The 21,768-nt window shown below is 43.8% G+C and overlaps 1 protein-coding gene across 4 annotated transcripts in view; it reads right to left on the reverse strand.

Moving 5' to 3' along the window:
• gdpd4a (glycerophosphodiester phosphodiesterase domain containing 4a) overlaps positions 1-21,768 on the reverse strand; it is a 143,683-nt gene that overhangs the window by 6,714 nt on the left and 115,201 nt on the right. For all 4 annotated transcript variants that reach the window (XM_059963730.1, XM_059963731.1, XM_059963733.1 and 1 more), the window contains 6 exons: positions 20,728-20,810; positions 18,168-18,318; positions 15,961-16,182; positions 11,312-11,469; positions 6,925-7,072; positions 1,958-2,040 (listed from right to left, as the gene is read on the reverse strand). In XM_059963730.1, the coding sequence (XP_059819713.1) occupies positions 1,958-2,040; positions 6,925-7,072; positions 11,312-11,469; positions 15,961-16,182; positions 18,168-18,318; positions 20,728-20,810 (845 nt within the window). The remainder of the gene's footprint in view (positions 1-1,957; positions 2,041-6,924; positions 7,073-11,311; positions 11,470-15,960; positions 16,183-18,167; positions 18,319-20,727; positions 20,811-21,768) is intronic.

Raw genomic sequence — 21,768 nt, forward strand, 5'->3', positions numbered from 1 at the left:
ATCACTTTCACGAACCTCCTTTGGGCCCTCTCCAATGTCAGCACAGCCTTTCTTAGATAAGGGGTCCAAAACTGCTCTCAGATTAAGGGACAAAGGCAAAGGGACAGAATATCTTGTCAATGGGCTTCAGAAAACTGCCTGGGTTATGAGAAAAGAATCCAGTGAGTTTTCAATAATGGGAAGGTGTAGAGTCTGAGGGGATGGCCTCAGAATAGAGGGAAGTCCCTTTAGAAAATAAATGAGGAGGAATTTCTTCAGCCAGAGAGTGGTGAATTTATGGAATTCACTGCTATGGAAGCTGTGGAGCCAAGTCTTAGGCTGTATTTGAGGCAGAGGTTGATAGGTTCTTGATTGGTAAGGGTAATGGGCAAAAAGACAGGAGAATGGAGTTGAAAATGGATTGAATGGCAGAACAGACTGGATGGGCTGAATGGCCTAATAATGCACTCACATTTTATGGTCTCATGCTCTTACTGGTTATTGAGACCAGTATTTTTATTCACACTCTCGTTTGTTTATTGGACATTGCTGGCAACATTTGAGACATGGGATTCTGCAGATGCTGGAAATCATTTCTAATACACACACAAAATGCTGGAGGAATTCAACAGGTCAGGCAGCATCCATGGAAATAAATAAACAGTCAACATTTCTCAGCCTAAACCTTTGCTGCCGGTGCTCATCGTCCATCCCTCATTCCACCTGAACTGAAGAAATGGTTGAGTTACCCATATTTCTGGGTTTGGATACATCTGAACCAGACTGGATAAGAACAAACTTCCTGCTCTGAAATATATCACTGAACCAGTTGGAGTTTTAACATACACTCAGTGACCATTTTATTAGGTAACCTGTACACCTGCTTAATAGTGCAAATATCTAATCGGCTAATCATGGGGCAGCAACTCAGTGCATGCAGGCATGGTCAAGAGGATCAGTTGCTGTTCAGACCAAGCATCAGACTGGGAAAGAATTTGACCCTGGAGTGATTGTTAGCACCAGACAGGGTGGTTTGAGTTCTCAAACTGGTGATTTCCTGAGATTTACATGCACAACCATCTCCAGAGTTTCCAGAGAATGGCGTGAAAGCAAAAAAACATCCAGTGAGCGACAATTCTGTGGGCAAAGACACCGTGTTCATGAGAGAGGTCGGAGGAAGATTGTCAGACCGGTTCAAGCTCTCAGGAAGGTGACAGTAACTCAAACAACTATGCATTACAACAGTGATGAACCTTTAGGAAGACCACAGATATGCAGAACATTCCGGTACCTGATAAAGTGGCCACTGAGTGTAGAGGCGTACAAAATCATGAGGGACACACGCTGTCATTTTCCACAGGGAAGGGGAATTGAAAACTACAAGGCATAGGTTTAAGGTGAAAGGGGAAGAATTTAAATGGGACGCGAGGGGCAATTACTTCACACAGAGGGCGGTACATAAATAGAGGAACTGCCAGAGGAAGTGGTTGAGGCTGGTATAATTAACAACATTTAAAACACTTTATGAGAAATGGTTTAGAGTAGGGGGTTCCCAACCTGAGGTCCATGGACCCCTCTGTAGCGATCCACAGCATAAAAAAAGGTTGGGAAACCCTGAAGGTGAATACGGGCCAAATGCAGGCAAATGGGGCTAGTTGAGGAGAGCATCATGGTTGCCATGGACAGGTTAGGCCAAATGGCCTGTTTCTATCGTCTATTATTCTCTGACCCCAGAGAGGGATCTAAAACAATAATCTATAGAGAGGAATAAACAGTTGACTTGTTGGGCTATGATACTGATAAAGAGACTCAGCCTGAAATAATGACTGTTTGTTCCTCTCCATAGATGCTCCCTGACCTGCTAAGTTCCTCCAGTATGTGTTCAAATGGGTTTCCAGTATCTGCAGAATCTCTTGTGTTTAAAACAATAATCTTATGACTCTGAGACTCACAAGCCACAAATTCAAATGTCACCTACCACTGGAATATAAATGTCAGCGTGATCAACACTGCCGATACAATGTCCGATGAAATCCACATCGCTCTGTACTGAGATGGGGTCTGGAACATCAAAAAGGTGAAAGATGCCACTTCAGTGTGAAGGTATTCAGAACTTTCCCGTCTACTGCTACTGGACTCACCCACACCCAAAACATCCACCACAGCGTGCACAGTGTGTACCATCTACTAAACTCATTCCATTTACTTGGCCGGGCAACTCTTGACATCACCTTCCAAACCCATGACTTCTACCGGCAGGAAGGAAAATGGCAGCAGTTACACTGGAACATGAAAGGTGGCAGATGGGGTTCAGCCCCGACAAGTGTGAAGTGATTTAGTTGTACTTTGGAAAGTGCAATATTTGAAGGCAGAATACTGAGTTAATGGCAGAATTCCCAGCAGTGCAGAGGAACAGAGGGAATGTCCAAGTCCATGGATCCCTCAAAATTGCCATGCAGGTTGATAGCGTTCTTAAGGTGGCATATGGTGCGTTGGTCTTTATTAGTTAGGTGATTCAGTTTGGTAACATTGAACGAGATAATGTTGCAACTCTATAAAACCGTGGACAGACCACAATAGAGACCCATATCTGAAACAGGTTTATCATCGCTCACATATGTCATGAAATTTGTCTTTTTTTTTGCGGCAGAAGTACTGTGCAAAGGTCTTAGGCTCCCCAGTTATATACAGTATATGTGCCTAAGACTTTTTGCACAGTACGGTACTGTGCCTATAAAAGGTAGTCATCCCACTTGGAAGTTTTCGTGTTTTATTGTTTTACAACATTGAGTCACAGTGGATTTAATTAGGCTTTTTTGACATTGGTCAACAGAAAAATCTCCTATGTGTCAGAGTGAAAACAGATCTCTACAAAGTGATCTAAATTAGTTACAAATATAAAACACAAAATAATTGATTGCATAAATGTGGTGAACTACATATACCTGTCTGGACACGCCCCCTGCTGACTGCTCCTGTGGCTCCTCCCACTGACCCCTGTATAAAGGCGATTGAGGCCTGAGCCCGGCCTCTCAGTCTCCAGGATGTCGTATGGTGGTCACTCACTGCTTGTTCCTTCTTCCAGTCAATAAAAGCCGATATCTCGCCTTTACGTCTCAGAGTGAGTTATTGATGGTGCATCAATAAGTATTCACCCCACTTTAAAATGACACAGCAAATCATCACCAGTGCAGCCAATTGGTTTAAGAAATCACATAATTAGTTAAATGGAGATCTGTTTTTGGAGACCTGTGTCCAATTCATTGTAGTAAAAATACACCTGTATCTGGAAGGTCCAACTGCTGGTGAGTCAGTATCCTGGCAAAAACTACACCAGGATGATAAGTGAACACTCCAAGCAACTCCGCGAAAAGATTATTGAAATCAAGTCCAGAGATGGATACAAGAAAATTTCCAAGTCGTGGATTATCCCTTGGAGTACAGATAACTCAGTCACCATGAAATAGAAAGAACATGGCACAGCTGTAAATCCGTACAGAGCAGGACGTCCTCAAAAGCTGAGTGATTGTGCAAGAAGGGGATGAGATAGGGAGGCCACCAAGAGACCCATGACAACTCTGGAATAGTTACAAGTTTCAGTGGCTGAGATGGAAGAGACCATACATACAACAACTGTTGCCCGGGTGCTTCACCAGTCACAGCTTTATCGGAGAGTAGCAAAAAGAAAGCCACTGTTGAAAAAACTCACATGAAATCTCAGCTAGAGTTTGCCAGAAGGCATGTGGGAGACTCTGAAGTCAGCTGGAAGAGGGTTCTATGGTCTGATGAAACCAAAATTGAGCTTTTTGGCCATCAGACTAAACACTATGTTTGGCATAAACCAAACTCCACACCCCATCCCTACCATGAAGCACGGTGGTGGCTGCATCATGCTGTGGGGATGCTTCACTGCAGCAGGCCCTGGAACACTTGCGAAGGTAGAGGGTAAAGTGAATGTAGCAAAATACAGGGACATCCTGGAGGAAAGCCTGATGCAGCCTGCAACAGAACTGCGACTTGGGAGAAGATTTGTTTTCCAGCAAGACAATGACCCCAAGCATAAAGCCAAAGCTACACAGGAATGGCTTAAAAACAATAAAGTTAATGTCCTGGAATGGCCAAGTCAGAGTCCAGACCTCAATCCAATTGAGAATTTGTGGCTGGACTTGAAAAGGACTGTTCACTCACGAACCCCACGCTATCTGACAGAGCAATAGCAGTTTTGTGAAGAAGAATGGGGAAAAATTGCAGTGTCCAGATGTGCAAAGCTGATAGAGACCTAGCCACACAGACTCAAGGCTGTAATTGCTGCCAAATATGCATCTACTAAATACTGACTTGAAAGTGGTAATTATACAATCAATTATTCAGTGTTTAATAATTGTAATAAATTTAGACCAACTTGTAGAAATTTGTTTTCACTTTGACAGGAAAGACTCTTTTCCATTGAACAGTGTCAAAAAACCCAACTTAAATCCACTGTGATTCAATGTCGTAAAACAATAAAACATGAAAACATGGGTGAATACTTTTTATAGGCACTGTATATCAGTTGTTCTGTGACAGAAGTAGAAGTAGGAAGGTTGCAGAAGATTTAGAAAGGGTACCGAGGAGATTTACCAGGATGGTGCCTGGTTTAGAGCGCATGTTATATGATGCTAGATTGAGCAAGTTAGGGCTTTTCTCTTTCAAGGTACAAAGTAAATTTATTATCAAAGTACATATGTACAGTATATGTCATCATATACAACTGTGAGGTTTATTTTCTTGTGAGCATAGACAGTAAATCCATGAAACATAATAGCATCAATGAAAGACTACAACAGGATGGACGAGCAACCAGTGTGTAAAAGACAACCATGAAAAGGGTTTGAGGGTCAGCACAACATTGTGGGCCGAAGGGCCTGTAATGTGCTGTACTATTCTATGTTCTATGAAAAAATCAAAAGAAAATAATAGTAACAAATAAATAAGCAATAAATATCAAGAATATCACATGAAGAGACCTTGAAAGTCAGTCCATAGATTGCGAGAACAGTTCAGTGATGGGGCAAGTGAAGTTGAGTTAAGTTATCCCCCTGGTTCAAGAGCCTGATGGTTGAGGAGTAATAAATATTCCTGAACTTGGTGGTGGGACCTGAGGATCCTGTATTTTCTTCCTGATTGCAGCAGTGAGAAGCAAGCAAGGTCTGGGTGGTGGGGGTCCTTAATGATGGATGCTGATTTCCTGCAACAGTGCTCTGTGCTAAATGTGCTCAATGTCTTAACCGTGATGGACTGGGCCATATCCACTACTTTTTGTGGGATGTTCTGTTCAAGGGCATTGATGTTTCCATAGCAGGCAGTGATGCAACCAGTCAATATAACTTCCACCACACATCTGTCAAAGTTTGTCAAAGTTTTGGATGTCATTCCAAATCTTTGCAAACTTGTAAAGTAGAGGTGCTGCCATGCTTTCTTTGTAATTGCACTTATATGCTGGGCCCAGGACAGATCCTCTGAAATGAGTACACAGAGGAATTAAAAGTTGGTGACCCTTTCCAGCTCTGATCCCTTGATGAGGACTAGCTCACGAACTTCTGGTTTCCTCCTCCTGAAGTCAGTAGTCAGCTCCTTGGTCTTGCTGACATTGAGCGAGAGGTTGTTGGTATGACAACACTTAGCCAGAGTTTCAGTCTCCCTCCTGTATGCTGATTCATCACAGCCTTTGATTCAACCCACATCAATGGTGTCATCTGCAAAGCTAAAATGGTATTAGAGTTGTGTTTAGCCTCACAGTCATGAGTGTAAAGCCAGCAGAGCAGGGGGCTAAGCACACAACCTTGTGGTGCACCTATGCTGATGGACGTTATGGAGATATTGCTGCCAATCAGGACTGATTGGGTTCTACAAATCTTGAAACCAAGGATCCAATTGCACATGGAGGTATTAAGGCTAAGCTGCTGAAGCTTATTTATTAGCTTTCAGGGGATGATGGTATTGAATGCCGAGCTGTATTCAATAAAGGGCATCCTGATGTAGGCATTTTGCTGTCCAGATGTTCCAGGGTTGGGTGAAGAGCCATTGAAGCCCTTCATTGGTTAGAGTGAAGGAGGACGAGAGGCAACTTGATAGAGCTGCCAAGGGTTGTAGCAGAGGCAGATACATTAGGGATATTTAAAAGACTCTTAGATAGGCATGTGATTGATGAAAAAAATGGAGGGTTGTGTAAGAGGGAAGGGTTAGATTGATTTTGGAGTAGGCTAAATGTCAACAGACCATTGTGGGCCAGAGTCTGCACTGCTCTATGTTCAATAATACAAACAAGATTGTAATTCCCTCAGGGCCAGCAGTTTTCCAGTGGCTGCCCTGCTCTTAGGGTCTCATCATCGGCAAGGCAGGAGTTCAGGATCTGATCTAGGGTCTTCATTTGTTGTCATCGGAGAGCTCTGGGTTGACACCAAAGAGTGAGGCCGAGAGTAAATCAGAATCCAGATCGAAGCCCGACGGTTGATCGGAAGTCCAGAAGGTCACAGCTCGAATCTGCGAATTTCTGCGAGTCTGCCGGAGAAGTCGAAAAGCACAATGCCTGCAAATCCACAAGTCTGCTAGAAGCTGGAGGCCAGACAAGGCCTGTCGTGAGGTTAAAGGACTTTGTGTGTTTGCAGGTGGGTGGGAGGGATGAACAGGACATTTTGATGGTGTTGTTTTGTTAGTTGTTGAGTTTTATGTTGTTCTGCTGAGCGTTGTGGGTATGCTACGCTGGTGCCAGCATGTCTGGTGACATTGGCGGCTACCCACAGAACATCCTCGTGTATGTTCATAGTTTCACTGCGTTTGATGTACGTATGATGAATAAATCCGAGTCCGAATTCTGCAGGAAGCAGCAATGAGTTTACACCTCAACAACAGTGGTTCACACCGGCAGAGGGAGCCTGCAGAAATCCTTGAGCAAGGAGCACTTACCATTAGGAACCAGGGCCTGTGGAGCTCCCTCAGCCTCTGGGGGTCGTTGGTGATGACCGAGTGGGCCCCTGCGCACCACACCAGTGAGAAGAGCCAGGGTTCCGTCACGACGTAAAGGTTAGTGCTGATGTTTGCAGCGGCATACGTCCTGCGGGAAGGACAGAGAAAGCAGGTTATTTCCTTTCGTCAGGTGCCGCAAAGTATCGCAAAATTAGATTCAGGTTCAGATTGGGATCAACTTATTGATCACACGTACATCGAAACGTACAGTGAAATACGTCACTTGCATTACCAGCTAAGGAAGTGCTGGGGGCAGCCCACAAGTTTTGCCACACATTCCGGTGCTAATATAGCAAACCCACAATACTCTTCTGAACAACAAGATGAAAACACAAGTCCTGGAGAAGGGTCTCAGCCTGAAACATCAACTGTTTATTCGTTTCCATAGATGGTGCCTGACCTGCTGAGTTCCTCCAGCATTTTGTGTTGGAAAGGAAATCAAGCCCCTTTCTCCCTCTCACACACATCGACAAGCCTCCAACCCCAGGACAGAGGCCACCGTCTGACCTCCAGACTTCAGTCTACTCATAGACTCGCAGACATCAAGCCTCCAAGTTCTGGACACGCCAACCCAGAGCTTCGACCATCGAACCTTGTCTTCCAGACTCGCTGACTTCAGTGTTCAACTTTGACCTTCAATCGTCAGTATCAACCCCAGGACTCACAACTCATGGGACCCCGAATTCCAGGCCTCAAACTCTGTACTGGCACAGACCTCTGACCCAGGGACTCATTGACCTGGATGGGGTGAGGGCGACTCCAGACTTAATGCCTTGCGCCCGCAAGGACCTCCAATCCTGAACTCACCAAACTGGGGGATCTCACTTATGGTGGACAGGGGAAAAGTGGTCACCAAACCTCATCCACGGGACCCACCAACCTCAGTCATTAACCATAGGGCTCACTGATTTTCATCCACAGTACTTCCCGACTCAACATCCACCTATGGAGCTCCTTCAACCATGAAGCTCTCCAGCCCTACCTCTAACTCCCCCTCAACTCTACCCCTAAACACTAACCTGACCCCCAGCTTCCCGTGCAGTCCCCAAAACCAACTAAGTCTGGACCACGACCTTGATGGACATCGCAACTTGGCACCATCTTGACCGGAAGCTAGAGCTGCTTCCTGACTCAAAACAAACCAAGGTGGGAATTTCAGTGAATGGTAGGGCACTGGGGAATGTTGTAGAACAGAAGGCCCACAGAATAAATACATGGTTGTTTGAAAGTGGTGTCTCAGGTAGCACACGCAAAATGCTGGAGGAATTCAGTAAATCGAGCAATATCTATGAAGAGGAATAAACGGTCGACCTTTCGGGCTGAGGCCCTTCATCAAGACTGGAAAGGAAGGGGGTAAAATCCAGAACAAGAAGATCGGGGGGGGGGAAGAGTACAAACTGGCAGGTGATAGGTGAAACCAGGTGAAGTGAAAGGTGGGTGGGTGGGGATGACTGAGCCCTGATGAAGAGTCTCAGCCCAAAACGTCGACTGTTTATTCTCCCTCCTCCATAGATGCTGCCCGACCTGCTGAGTTCCTCCAGCATTTTGTCTGTATTGCTCTGGATTTCCAGCATCCGCTATCTCAGGCAGACAGAGTGGTGAAGCCAGCCTTTGGCACGCTGGCCTTCATCAGTCAGGACAGAGTTGGGATGGTTGCACCTGCACACGATGGGTTTAAGATATGAACAGAAAAACTTAATAGCAGTCTGAATACCTTTGCTACTCATGCATCTATCTAAATGTGATTGTCCCTATCACTTCTTCTGGCAGCTTTTTCCATAGATACCTACAATTTGCCCCTCAGACCCCTTCAATATTTTGAATAACACACACAAAAAGCTGGATGAATTTGTTCTGATGAGGGATTTTGGCCCGAAATGTTGCCTGTTTATTCTCCTCCATAGACGCTGCCTGACCTAATGAGATCCTCCAGCATTTTGTGTGTGTTCCTCTTTATAACCCTCTCCTCTCTCACCTCATGTCGGGTTTTAGACTCCCCTACCCCGGATCCATTCACCCAATCTATGCACCTCATGATTTTATACCCCTCAGTAAGAGCATTCCTCAGCCTGCTGCATTCCAGGGGGATCAGCCACATACTATCCAGAGCGACACACACAAAATGCCTCTCCTTATAACATTAGCCCGACAATCCTGGCAACACCCTCCTTTCCAGTTTGGTCACATCTTTTCTATAGTTCAGTGACTAGAACTCCTCACGGTGCTCCAAGCGCCTCTCATCAGGGTCTTGCACAGTGGTCACACGATGCTCCAGATCTATTTGCAAGGAGCACTGTCGCAGGAAAGCAGTAACCATCATCAAGGACCCCCACCATACAGGACATGCTCTCCCCTCGGTGCTGCCATCAGGAAGAAGGTGCAGGAGCCTCAGGACCCACACCATCAAGTTCAGGAACGGTCATTACCCCTCAATCATCAGGCTCCTGAACCAGAGAAGATAGTTCGACTCACCCCTACACTAAACTGATTCCTCAACCCTAAGACTCTACAGCTCATTTCTCAATATATATTGCTTATTTATTTATTATTATTACTTTATTTCTCTTTTTTATATTGTCTTTTGCACTGATCGTTTATCCATATTTGTTGTGTGGTTCTCCATTGATTCTACAGTATTTCTTTGTACTTACTGCAAATGTCCATGAGAAAATGAGCCTCGGGTTGTCTGGTGGCATATATGTACTTTGATAATAAAATTAATTTGAACCTTTGAGCCTATGCCCTGACTGACGAAGGCAAACTTTCCAAATACCACCTACACCACGGTCTCCCTGCGTCACTTCAACTTTCCCCTTCCCTTCAACCATTCAGTTCTTGAACGCTCAGCACAACCCAAGTCACAGCAGTTCAGCAACACTATGACCACTTTGCACTAAAATAGACTGTTTTATTTTGTTTTGTGTTCCAGCAAAAACTCTTCTCTCCATCATCAGATTTCTGAATGGCCCATGAACTCATGAACACTATCTCATTACTCCTTCTAAGACACTATTTATTTTGTAATTTATAGTAATTCACTGTCTTCACACTGACTGCTATCAAGCCATGTAACACACTGATAATAAACCCAATTCTGAAAAAAAATTAGAAATACAGTACTGTGCAGAAGTATTAGGCACATATATATAAGCAACACACACAAAATGCTGGTGGAACACAGCAGGCCAGGCAGCATCTATAGGGAGAAGTACAGTCAACATTTCGAGCCGTCCCTTCATCAGGACTAACTGAAAGAAGTCAGTCCTGACGAAGGGTCTCAGCCTGAAATGTCGACTGTGCTTCTTCCTATAGATGCTGCCTGGCCTGCTGTGTTCCACCAGCATTTGTGTGCGTGTAGCTTGAATTCCTAGCATCTGCAGATTTCCTCGTGTTTGCATTTTTAAAGGCACATATATATAGTTAGGTTGCCCAAGACCTTTGCACAGTACTGTAGTACTTTTATATATTGCAATATACTGCTGCCACAAAAAAAAACCTGACATTATATGTGAGTGATGATAAACCTGATTCTGGTATGGGTCTCTATTGTGGACTGTGAGTAGGAGGGGGCAGGGAGAGGGGAAGGAGTGGGAAGGGAGCGGGAAACATCAGGGAGACGTTCTGCAATGATCACTAAACCAATTGTTTGGAATCAAATGACCCTCCCCCAGTGTCTCAAGGCTGGGTGTGTCTGCACCTGTGCCAACCCCTGCCCCTGCCACTCCTTCTCTGCCACCTGTCCCACACCTCTCCCATGACAACAACCCAGCAACCTGGGTCCATCTTCTGCCACTGTCTGTGAGGACTTTGTATGTTTTCCCTATGATTTTGTGGGTTTCCTCCGGGCGCTCTGATTTCCACCCACATTCCAAAGGGGTAAAGATTAGGATTGGTAAGTTGTGAGAATGCTACATTGGCACCAGCAGCACAGTGACACTCGCTAGCTGCTCACCATAACCCTCACTGATGTGATTTGACACCAACAATGCATTTCACTACATGTTTCAATGTACACTATATGTTTTAATCTTAAAAGTTTTCTCCCCCACTGGTTAATCTGATCAACAGTTCTAGTTACCCCCCCCCCACCCTCTTCTATCTATTACCCCATCACTGCACTGTAAACACTTTAGATCACTCTTTCAAATACTATTTATGCACATTTTATTCCACATCCATACTGTAACCTCCAGCATTGTTTATTCTTTATTAATTGTTGAACGTTGTTTGTTCCTGTTGCAAATCACACCAACACACCACAGAAAATTCTTAATACGTGTAAATGTTTTAAGCGAGTAAAGTTGATCCTTCATCTGTCCTCACTTACCTGATCTCCCTATCGGAGATCTCGCTGTAGCGGACATTGAGTTTGGTAATCTTATCCAACTGCAGCTGTTGAACTGGCTTCTTTCCTCCATGAATGTGGACAAATCCGGGCATTGCCTGCTGGACGCTCGACCTCAGGGCATTAGGAAGCCAGAGTATCTGTAAGGGAACATCAGAAACTTCAAGTTTGTTTTCATTTTTTAACTTGTATTGTAAATACACTTTATGCTAAATGTCAATCTTCTGGAATACAGTATACAGTGGATTCCGGTTACTTGGGCCATTGGTTAATCGGTGCAGCCACTGATTTGGGACAATTCTTTGAAAATGAAAACTAATCGAAAAAAATGGCCAGGGACACTCTGCACTTAATTGGGACTGTTGCCAATCAGTGCCAATCAGCACTTGCATGGCCATTTGAAACTACACTGTTCTTAGAGCCAACAGTTGTGTGTATTTGTGTTCAAAAAGCAGTGTTTTTTTATCATTGATAGTTGGCAAAAAAATAAGCAGTAAGACAATTCAGAACCGTTTCGCTCACTGCAGTTTCAAGCATCAGGCTTTGAGATGACCATAACAGCCAGAAGTGAAAATGAAATGATTTCACCACTTCATCAGGTTAGGAACTATGAAGAATTTGAAGGTATCAACAATCATCTTGAATGTTATAATGAAAATGAAGATTTGAAAGATTCAATCATCAAAAGCATTGTATAAAGGCAATCCATTATCTGTGCTAGGTGTCTGCACTGATTTGTTCATTTACAGTCAATCTAAAGAACATGGCAGAGTAATTCCTCTGTCAATAACTATTAGGAACCAATACACAGTTTTATAGTACTGTAGTAGTATTGATAATCTTCTAATTTGTTCTGTATTTCATTTAAATACATAAGTTGTTACTCAGTTAAATGGTAGTTTGCCTTTCTTATACTTTTTATTAATTTTTTTGATAAGTTTCTACACTACAACAGAAAAAAACACTAACAAAATGGAGATTTATACAGTGCGAAAACAAATGTGTCTAATATACAATGATAAAAAAACAGAAAAAGCACCTGAAATGAAATCATATAAAATTAGTATCCTCTCCACCCTCCCACTACAAAACTGCAAGCCAACCATTACAATGTAAAGTTAATCGGAGCTTTCATTACCACAGAGCTGTAAATATAAAAACATATCCTACTACCTATGCTTATAATGTATTTCACAACAAAAAAAACGTAAAACTTAACCAGAAAAAAAAGTTGAAAGTAAGGGATTGTTGTACAAAAAAGATGGATAAACCATTAATCTAAAGAGGAATTATGAAAATATTCAAGAAAAGGTCCCCACACCTTATGAAACTGAATTAAGAAGTGAATAATGAATCTTTTCAAGGTCCAAACAGGACGTAATATCTTTAAGCCATTGAGCATCTTTCCACCTAAGAAGAGTTTTTAACTATTTAACTTTTTAACTATTTCCATAAAACTTCAGCTAATGTGAACAGCAGTTTAATTGGGCCAAAACATACAGGTCCTGATGTGTCTGAATTAACTGGATTCCACTGTATTTTATTAATTTATCTCTTTATTTGTTAATTTATCTGTGGTAATATGACTTCATGTGTTGTGTGCAAGTTATATGTACTGTGTTGTGCACCTTGGACGAGAGGAACATTGTTTCATTTGGTGATATGCATGTATACAGTTGACTGACATAAAATGTGAACTTAATCTCCTCTCTTCGCACCCAGGTTCAGCAGCAATGGCAAGACCTCTCAATGTCTATCTGTCCATTAACGAGTCATCATCAGATACAACAGACAACCACTACAGAAGGCTGAAGGATGACGTTATAGAGGTTTAGAGAATTATCAGGGGCACAGGTAGTATAGATAGATTTCTGGGGCATGGGAGGCTTAAATCAAAGGCCTCAGGTTTATGGTGAGAGAGGAAAATATTACAGGTGATCTGTGAGGTGGATTTTTTACACAGAGGACAGGTGGTTATCTGGAACAGGCTGCCAGTATCAGAGGCAGAGGTAAATACAATTACAATATTTAAAAGACATTTGCATAGGTAGAGTCACAGAGCAGGGAAACAGGCTCCTGTGCTCAACTCATCCAAGTCAACCATGATGTCCACTGTCTTCTTACCTTTGGCCCATATCCCTCTAAACCCCTCTTATCCATGTACTTGTCCAAAACACCTTTATACTACACTCTGCATCCGCAAAGGAAACAGCATTATGAAGGACCCCACGCACCCCTCATACAATCTCTTCTCCCTCCTGCCGTCTGGGAAAAGGCTCCGAAGCATTCGGGCTCTCACGGCCAGACTACGTAACAGTTTCTTCCCCCAAGCCATCAAACTCCTCAATACCCAGAGCCTGGACTGACACCAACTTACTGCCCTCTACTGTGCCTATTGTCTTGTTTAATATTATTATAATGCCTGCATTGTTTTGTGCACTTTATGCAATCCTGGGTAGGTCTGTAGTCTAGTGTAGTTTTTTTTCTATGTTGTTTTTACGTAGTTCAGTCTAGTTTTTGTATTGTTTCCTGTAGCACCATGGTCCTGAAAACGTTGTCTCGTTTTTACTATGTACTGTACCAGCAGTTATGGTCGAAATGACAATAAAAAGTGACTTGACTTGACTTGAATGTTCAAGTTCATTTAATTGACACTCAACCATCCATGAATACAGCCAAACGAAACTCTGGGGCCAAGGTGCAAAACACAGAGCCAACAGCCATACACAACACAAGCCACAAGGCACGTATAAGGCAGCAGTAAAATATAGTAACACAAAAAATATATAGTCCAAGTCCCTAAGTCCATGAATGTTGCAGCAGTCTGCAATCAAACGTAATACCATTTATCTTCTGCCAAGCAAACACTAGAAATGTTGTTACTGCACCTGCCTCAACCACTGTCTCTGCTAGTAAATTCCATACACCCATCACCCCCTGTGTGAAGAAGTTGCCCCTCAGGTCCCTTCCAAGTTTATTTATTTAGTGATACAGTGCAGAGTGGGCCCTTTCAGCCCTACAAGCTACCCCTCTCCAGCAACCTCTGACAAACCCAGTTAACCCCAACCTAATCACGGTATGCCTTTGGACTGTGGGAGGAAACCAGAGTACCTGGGGGAAACCTATACATTCCACTGGGAGAACATACAAAGGCTCTTTACAGAATGGCACTGGAACTGAACACCGGACTCCAGAATGCCCTGAACTGCAATAGTGTCATGCTAACTGCTACACTACCATAACACCCTGACGTCTTACCTGCTCTCGTTAAACTTGTGCTTTCTGATTTCCAGAACACCTTCCCTGGTAAAAGGACTCTATTCCCCTCACAATTTTATACATCTCTGCAAGGTCACCTCTCCCAGGAATAAAGTCTACGCCCTAGGACTCGGGTCTTCGGGACCCAGCAAGTTCCTTGTAAACCTCCACTGCTCCTCATAAAAATAGGAAAGCCATAGAGGGATGAAACTAGAACTAGAGGTCATAGGTTAAGGGTGAAAGGTGAAATATTTGAGAGGAATCTAACTGTGGTGAGACTTTAGAATGAGCTGCCAGCAGATACGGTGGATGTGGGTTCAATATTTTAGAGAAATTTAGATGAGAGGGATATGCAGTGATATAATCTGGATATGGGAAGATGGGATTAAGCATAGACTAGATGGGCCAAATGGCCTGTTTCTGTGCTGTTGTGCTCTGTGACTCTATGAAATGGCCCTAATGTGGACAAATTGGATAAGCATAGATAGAGGTCATGGTCAGCTATAGGATTCTATGATTCTCTTTTCTGAAGTTATCAAGTAAAGTTGCATTAATGCACCAGACAATGTGTGCATCGATGAAGCTTGTGCTTGATTGATGACTGAGGCCATCAGGCCAATCAGAAGTCATAAACCAATGGCTGAAGCCTTGAGACTAGAGGCTGGAGGACTATCCACGTGCTGCAGGCCCAAAGGCTTGGAGTTGGAGGACTGTCCGTGCATGTGGCTGAGTTGGGGAGAGGAACGGGTCTTGTTTTGTTGGGTTTTTTTTGCTTGTTCTGTTCTGCCAAGCATTGTGGGGATGCTATTGTATATTGGCATGGTACGTGTGGCAACCCTTCTGGGCTGCCTCACCAGATCCTTGGGTGTGTTGCTTTCAATGCATATTTCACAGTCTGTTTCCTTATGATAACTAGACATCACCATCACCAGCCTACCCACCCATCAAGATGTCTGAAAAGAGCCAGTAACATCGTGAGTGATCTTACCTGCCCTGCTCGTGGACCTTTTCGGCTTAGAGACTACATAGCTTCCAAGCCAGGACCACCAGACACAAAAACAGTTACTTTCCCCAACACCTCCACTCACTAACCTACCCTCCACACCCAGACCCACCACTACTTCATCATTTCCTGTCAGAGTCACCTTATGTACAGACACTCCTGTGCCTATGGACATACAATCAATCTTATGTATATAAGCTATCTCATGCATTTATATTTTTTTGTTTTTTTTTTATTATTGTGGGTTCTTTTGTGCTGCATCGGATCTGAAGTAACAACTATTTCATTCTCCTTTATACTTGTCTCCAGGAAATGACATTAAACAATCTTGAATATTGAATAAATAATTTTGCATCTGATGGTCTATTACCAAACTTTGGTTAATTCCAGCATCCTGGATGGCCGTAACTGTCTGCTGGATAAAGTAGTTTCGGTATGGGTGATTCTTTGGTGGGCGGAACAGGTCGAAGATCACCAGCTTCCCATGGGTGGAGGCGAGGGCCAACAGCTCACTGAGCTTACAGACCGTCTGCTGGCTGGCCTTCCATTTGTCTTCCGGCGACAGCAAGTGCTTCGTCCCAAACGGATTGTCCTGTTTCAGGAGACACGGAAACATAGAGTGAGGCAACACAGGAGCTGGCTCTCCGACCCAATTCATCCATGCCAGCCAAATTGCCTACCTGAGTTGGTCTCGTACAAAATGCTGGGGGGCGGGGGGCTCAGCAGGTCAGGAGTAAACAGTCGACGTTTTGGGTCGGAAAGAAAGGGGGAAGATGCCAGAATAAGAATGTGGGGGGAAGGGGAAGGACCCGAAATGTCAATTGTTTATTCCTTCCCATTGAGCCACCTGACCTGCTGAGTCCCTCCTGTATTTTGTCTGTGTTACTCCTGGTTTCTAGTATCTGCAGAATCTCCTGTATTTATGAGATTGTCCCATATCACTCTAAACCAGGGGTTCTCAACCTTTCTGTGCCATTGACCACTGACCCCTACCGTTAACCGAGGCATTTAAACCTGTTTTCTCCATTATTCACTTGAAAATCCCCTTAAATAGTGTCATTTATTTCATTTATTTAGAAATACAGAACAGTAACAAGCCCTTCCATCCCACAAGCTCAATCAGACCCATGTGACCAATTAATCTGAAAGTCTTTGGACTGTGGGAGGAAATCTGAGCACCGGAGGAAACCCACGTGGTCATGGGGGGCGGGGGGAATGTACAACCCCTTACAGACAGCAGCAGGAAGTGAGCCCAGATCACTGGTGCTGTAATAGCATTCTGCAAACTACCATACCACTGTGCAGCCCACAGCGCAATGAGTTCGATTCCCTTCGCTGTCTATAAGGAGTTTGCAAATTCTTCCGGTGTGTTCCCTCCTCAGTTCCAAAGATATACATTTAGAGCAGAGGTTCCCAACCTTTTTTATGCCATGGACCCCTACCATTAACCGAGGGGTCATTGGACCCCAGGTTGGAAACCCCTGATTTAGGGTTAGTAAATTGTGGGCATGCTATGTTGGCACCAGAAGTGTTGGGACTCTTGCAGGCTCAGTAACTTGATTTAACACAAATGATGCATTTCACTCCATGTTTCGATGGACATGGGATGAAGCTAAACTAAGACTTTCTTTAAAGGCATGTTTAAATCTGATGTAAGATTCCATTCAAGATAATGTTCCACTATGAAACTTGAGGAAAAATACCATTCATCTGCATAGATGCTGCCTGACGGCTGAGTTCCTCCAGCACTCTGTATGTGTTACATTGGACACACTCAGCAGGTCGGATAGCATCCAGTTCAAATGAAGGGTTTCCAACTTGAAACATTAACTCTGCTTCTCTCTCCACAGGTGCTGACCAACTTGCCGAGTGTTTCCTGAATTTTCTGCGTTCATATTTCCACCATTTTAGAGAAACTCGTGATCTGTTACATTCACATAAGAGATCCTGCAGCTGCAGGAATTCTATAGGCCAAGAAGCATCTATGGCTGGCTTTCCAAACCTGGGACCACGGACCTCTCAGTTCATGGAAGAGGTCGATGGCATAAAGTTTGGGAAACCCTGCAAGAATAGCAAGAGTGGAGCACCACGGAAGGTGTGTGGGACAGGTGGCAGAGAAGGAGTGCCAGGAGCGGGGGGGTGGTACAGGTGTAGACACACCCAGCCTTAAAACACTATTTTACACACACACCCCTATTTCTAAGACTTTTTCCACAGTACTGTAGTATTATGTAGTGGTTACAGTTGCTTTGTAACAACTTGATTGCAGTTGCAGGTATCACATTACTTTAATGAGGGTTATCTTACTGGTGGTCCAAGCAACAGACTTGAAATGGAACGTCTGTTATCGATGGAAAGTGAGTGGAATTAGCAAAATGATACAAGAGGAGCAAACCACCATGGTCTGTTCTCGTCCCCCATTGTGCTCTCCCTCTCATGCTTCCCCTTCCTGCCTTTGACTTCCTTGTTCTTGTAATGCTTAATAAACAGTCACAAGCAGCAAGTTTTATGCCTCGTTCCTGACTTTGGAAGGACCTCAGTCTCCAACACACTCCCACCTTTCTGCGGTCAGCCTACCTTTAGGAACCACTTCCCAGCATTCAGTTGGGCTAGGTCATGCCACGAGAAAAAGGCAGCATTCAAGGACTGGTTATCTGGAAACACTTCCTCAACATTGGTGGTCCTCTTCAACGTGGGATCATGCATCAGGAAAGGGACCCCATCCCAGCTGTTAAATGGGAAAGATAGTTATTTATTTAGAGATACAGAACAGAACAGGCCCTTCCAGCCCCAGTGAGTTGCACCACCCAACAACCCACCTACTTAACCCTGGCCTAATCACAATTTACAAAGACCAATTAACTACTAACCATACATCTTTGGACTGTGGGAGGGAACCAGAGCAGCAGGAGGAAACCCACAGGCACACAGGAAGAACATACAAACTTTCTTACTGAGGACACTGGAATTGAACTTTGAACTCTTAACACCCCAAGACATAATAGCACCACACTAACCACTACACTTCTGTAGCACCCCAAATTCATCTCAAATTACACAATTGATATGAATTAATCAGTTTAGCTGTTGGATAAAGGAAAGGACTTACAGTTCAAAGTAAATTTATTCTCAAAGTGCATAGAAATTCAATAGTCACTTTATTGAGTTAATCTGTACACTTCTCGTTAATGCATCTATCTAATCAAAGTTTAAAGTAAGTTTATTATCAAAGTACATATATGCTACCATATACTGTATAACCCCGAGATTCATTTTCTTGTGGGCATACTCAGTAATCCAAAAAACACAATAGAATCAATGACTGCACCAACAGGACAGGTGAAGAACCAGTGTACACAACAAACAAAAAGCAAATACAAAAGAGAGAATAATAATAATTATATTAATAAAACCACAATACTAAACACCACTAGAATAGTCCGAAAGTTCCTAGCGTGCTTAACTATGCCCGTACCTCAGGTTTTACCAGCTTAAGTTGAGAGAAAAATACAGGAATAATTATAATAAATAAATAAATAAGCAATAAGTATGGAGAACATGAGACGAAGAGTCCTTTAAAGTAAGTCCATAGGTTGTGGGAACAGTTCAGTGATAGGGTGAATGAAGCTATCCCATGTGGTTCAAGAGCCTGATGGCTGAGGGGTAATAACTGTTCCTGAACCTGGAGGTGTGAGCCCTGAGGTTCCTGTACCTTCTTTCTGATGTCTTGGTGGCAGTAGCGAGGAGAGAGAATGTCCTTACTGGTGGGGATTCTTGATGATGGACGCTGCTTTCCTGTCACAGTGCTCGTGTGGATATGTTCAGGAATGGGGAGGGCTTTTCCTGCGAAGGACTGGGCTGTAGGCTTTTCCATTCTTGAGCATACCAGACCATAAGTCAACCAGGAAGCAGTTTACTGTTTCAGGTAGACTGCTGGTACTCAACTCCAAAGGTCCTTCAAGCTTCATAGACTCGTATCAAGATATAGCCAGGAAATAGGCCCTTTGGCCCATTAAATCTGTACTATAAACCACCCGTTTAATCATCTGTCTTTAATCCCCATTATTATTCCTTTTTTTCAGATTCATTTATTTCTCTTGAAACATACAGTACAATGTATCGTTTGCAACACAACGCAACACAACATAGTGATGTGCTGGGAGCCGCTCACAAGTGCCACCACACTTACGGTGCCAACATAGCATGCCCCACCATATTCAGCAGAACAACACAGAGCACAACAAGCAATGAAACAGCAGCAGTAAACCAAGCCCCATTCCTCCCTCCCCCCCCCCCCACCCACGCGGACAGTTCTCCAACCTTACCACATTTCCTACACGCAAGGGGCAATTTACCTACCAACCTGCTCACCTTTGAAATGTGGGAAGAAACTGGAGCACCAGGAGGAAACCCACACAATCACAGGGTAAACGTTTGAACTCCACACAGACGGAACCTGAGATCAGGATTGAACCCGGCTCTCTGGCTCGGAGAGGCCGTCCCACTCAGCCTCTACGTAGTGCTGAGCTCCCCAGTCCAAACTCATCCTGCCTATAGAGGTTGCCTCTAAATTCCTTATCACATCTCTAAAGGCTTGCTATTGCTTTCATGTTGGGTGGTACGGGAGTGGGGGCTGATGCTTTTGCTGGAGTTACTGGGGGGAGAGTTGATGCTGTTGCTGCTTGTGCGTGCGGGGGTGGGGGGGGGAAGTGGTCTTTGAGGTTCTAATGTTTTTCTGTCATTCATTCCTTGGGTATTTTCTCTCCGTTTTGGGAATGTCTGTGAAGAGTGAGAATTTCGGTGCATGTTCTCTGGTGTTAAATTGAACCGTTGAGCATTTATTCACGATTCTCTTACCCTTATCCTCAGGCTCACCCTCAAGCATGAACACAAAAGTTTAATGTGCGGTCAGTGTATGTGCTACGGTTCATTAGTGAGCTGTGGGCATGCTGTGTTCACAGTGGAAGCGACATTTGCAAAGGCAAATGCAATGTTTCCATTCATTTCCAGAGGGCTTCAATACAACAGCAAGGGCGTAATACTGAGGCTTTTTAAAGCACTGGGCAGACCTAAAGCAGATGTTCCAGGAAAGGCATTAAACTTTTGCTGAGGAAACTACACCAGAACATTTCCTCACCTGATGGTGACATCCGTTTCCAAACCGTCCGCTCCTTGCTCAATGGTTTTCTCAAATGACATCAATGTATTTTCTGGGGCTAACTGTTCAACAATGAAAATGAAAGATTCAGCATCTCAAAACATCAACCCTTTGCTCAGGCACACATAAAGATTAGGTTTATTTGTCCGATGTACATCAAAATATACAGTAAAGTAGGTTAGGTCATTTAGATGATGAGAAGTTGCACATGCTGATGTGTAGAGGAACTTGGGAGAGTTTGTGCATGAATCACAAATCGCTGGCTTGCAGTTGTCACAGGCAAATGGAATGTTGGCCTTCATTGCTAGAGGATTGAATTTAAGAGCAGGGAAGTTATGTTGTAACTGTACAAAGTACATTCTAAAAGGGGAGGGTGAGCAGCCAGATGTCTTTGTACAATGACATAGGAAAAAAGAGGAGAGCCTAAAGGGAGAACTTAGGGAGCTAGGTAGAAAGTTGTAAAACAGGACCTGCAGGGTAACAATCTCTGGATGGCTGCCTGTGCTACACACTAGCAAAACTAGAATAGGATGATTTGGCAGATGAATGTGTGGCTGAGTAACCGGTACAGGGGGCAGGGTTTCAGATTTATGGATCATTGGAATCTCTTCTGGGAAACATATGACCTGTACAGAAAGGATGGGTTACGCCGGAACCTGAGGGGGGAACCAATATCCTCACAATAAAAAGTTGGCTAGAGCTGTTGGAGATGGTTTAAACTAGTTTGGCAGGGGAATGGGAACCAGAATGATAGGGATGTTTGTTTACAAGCTGAAGTAGTTTATAGTGAAATTGTCAGGAAGGATGAGGCAAAACTGTAGTCAGGGGGATGGGTTGCAGTGTAAAAGGGGGTCAAAATCGAAACGGGTGACAAATACAGGACTGAAGGTGTAATATTTGTATGCACAGAGTATGTAAGATAAGGAAGCTGTTCTAGCACAGTTATGGCTGCAAAAAGTTTGTAGTTGGGAGTTTAATATCCAAGGATACACAGCCTACTGAAAGAACAGGCAAGTAGGC

This window comes from Hypanus sabinus, chromosome 3, assembly GCF_030144855.1.
Source record: "Hypanus sabinus isolate sHypSab1 chromosome 3, sHypSab1.hap1, whole genome shotgun sequence".
NCBI lineage: Eukaryota > Metazoa > Chordata > Chondrichthyes > Myliobatiformes > Dasyatidae > Hypanus > Hypanus sabinus.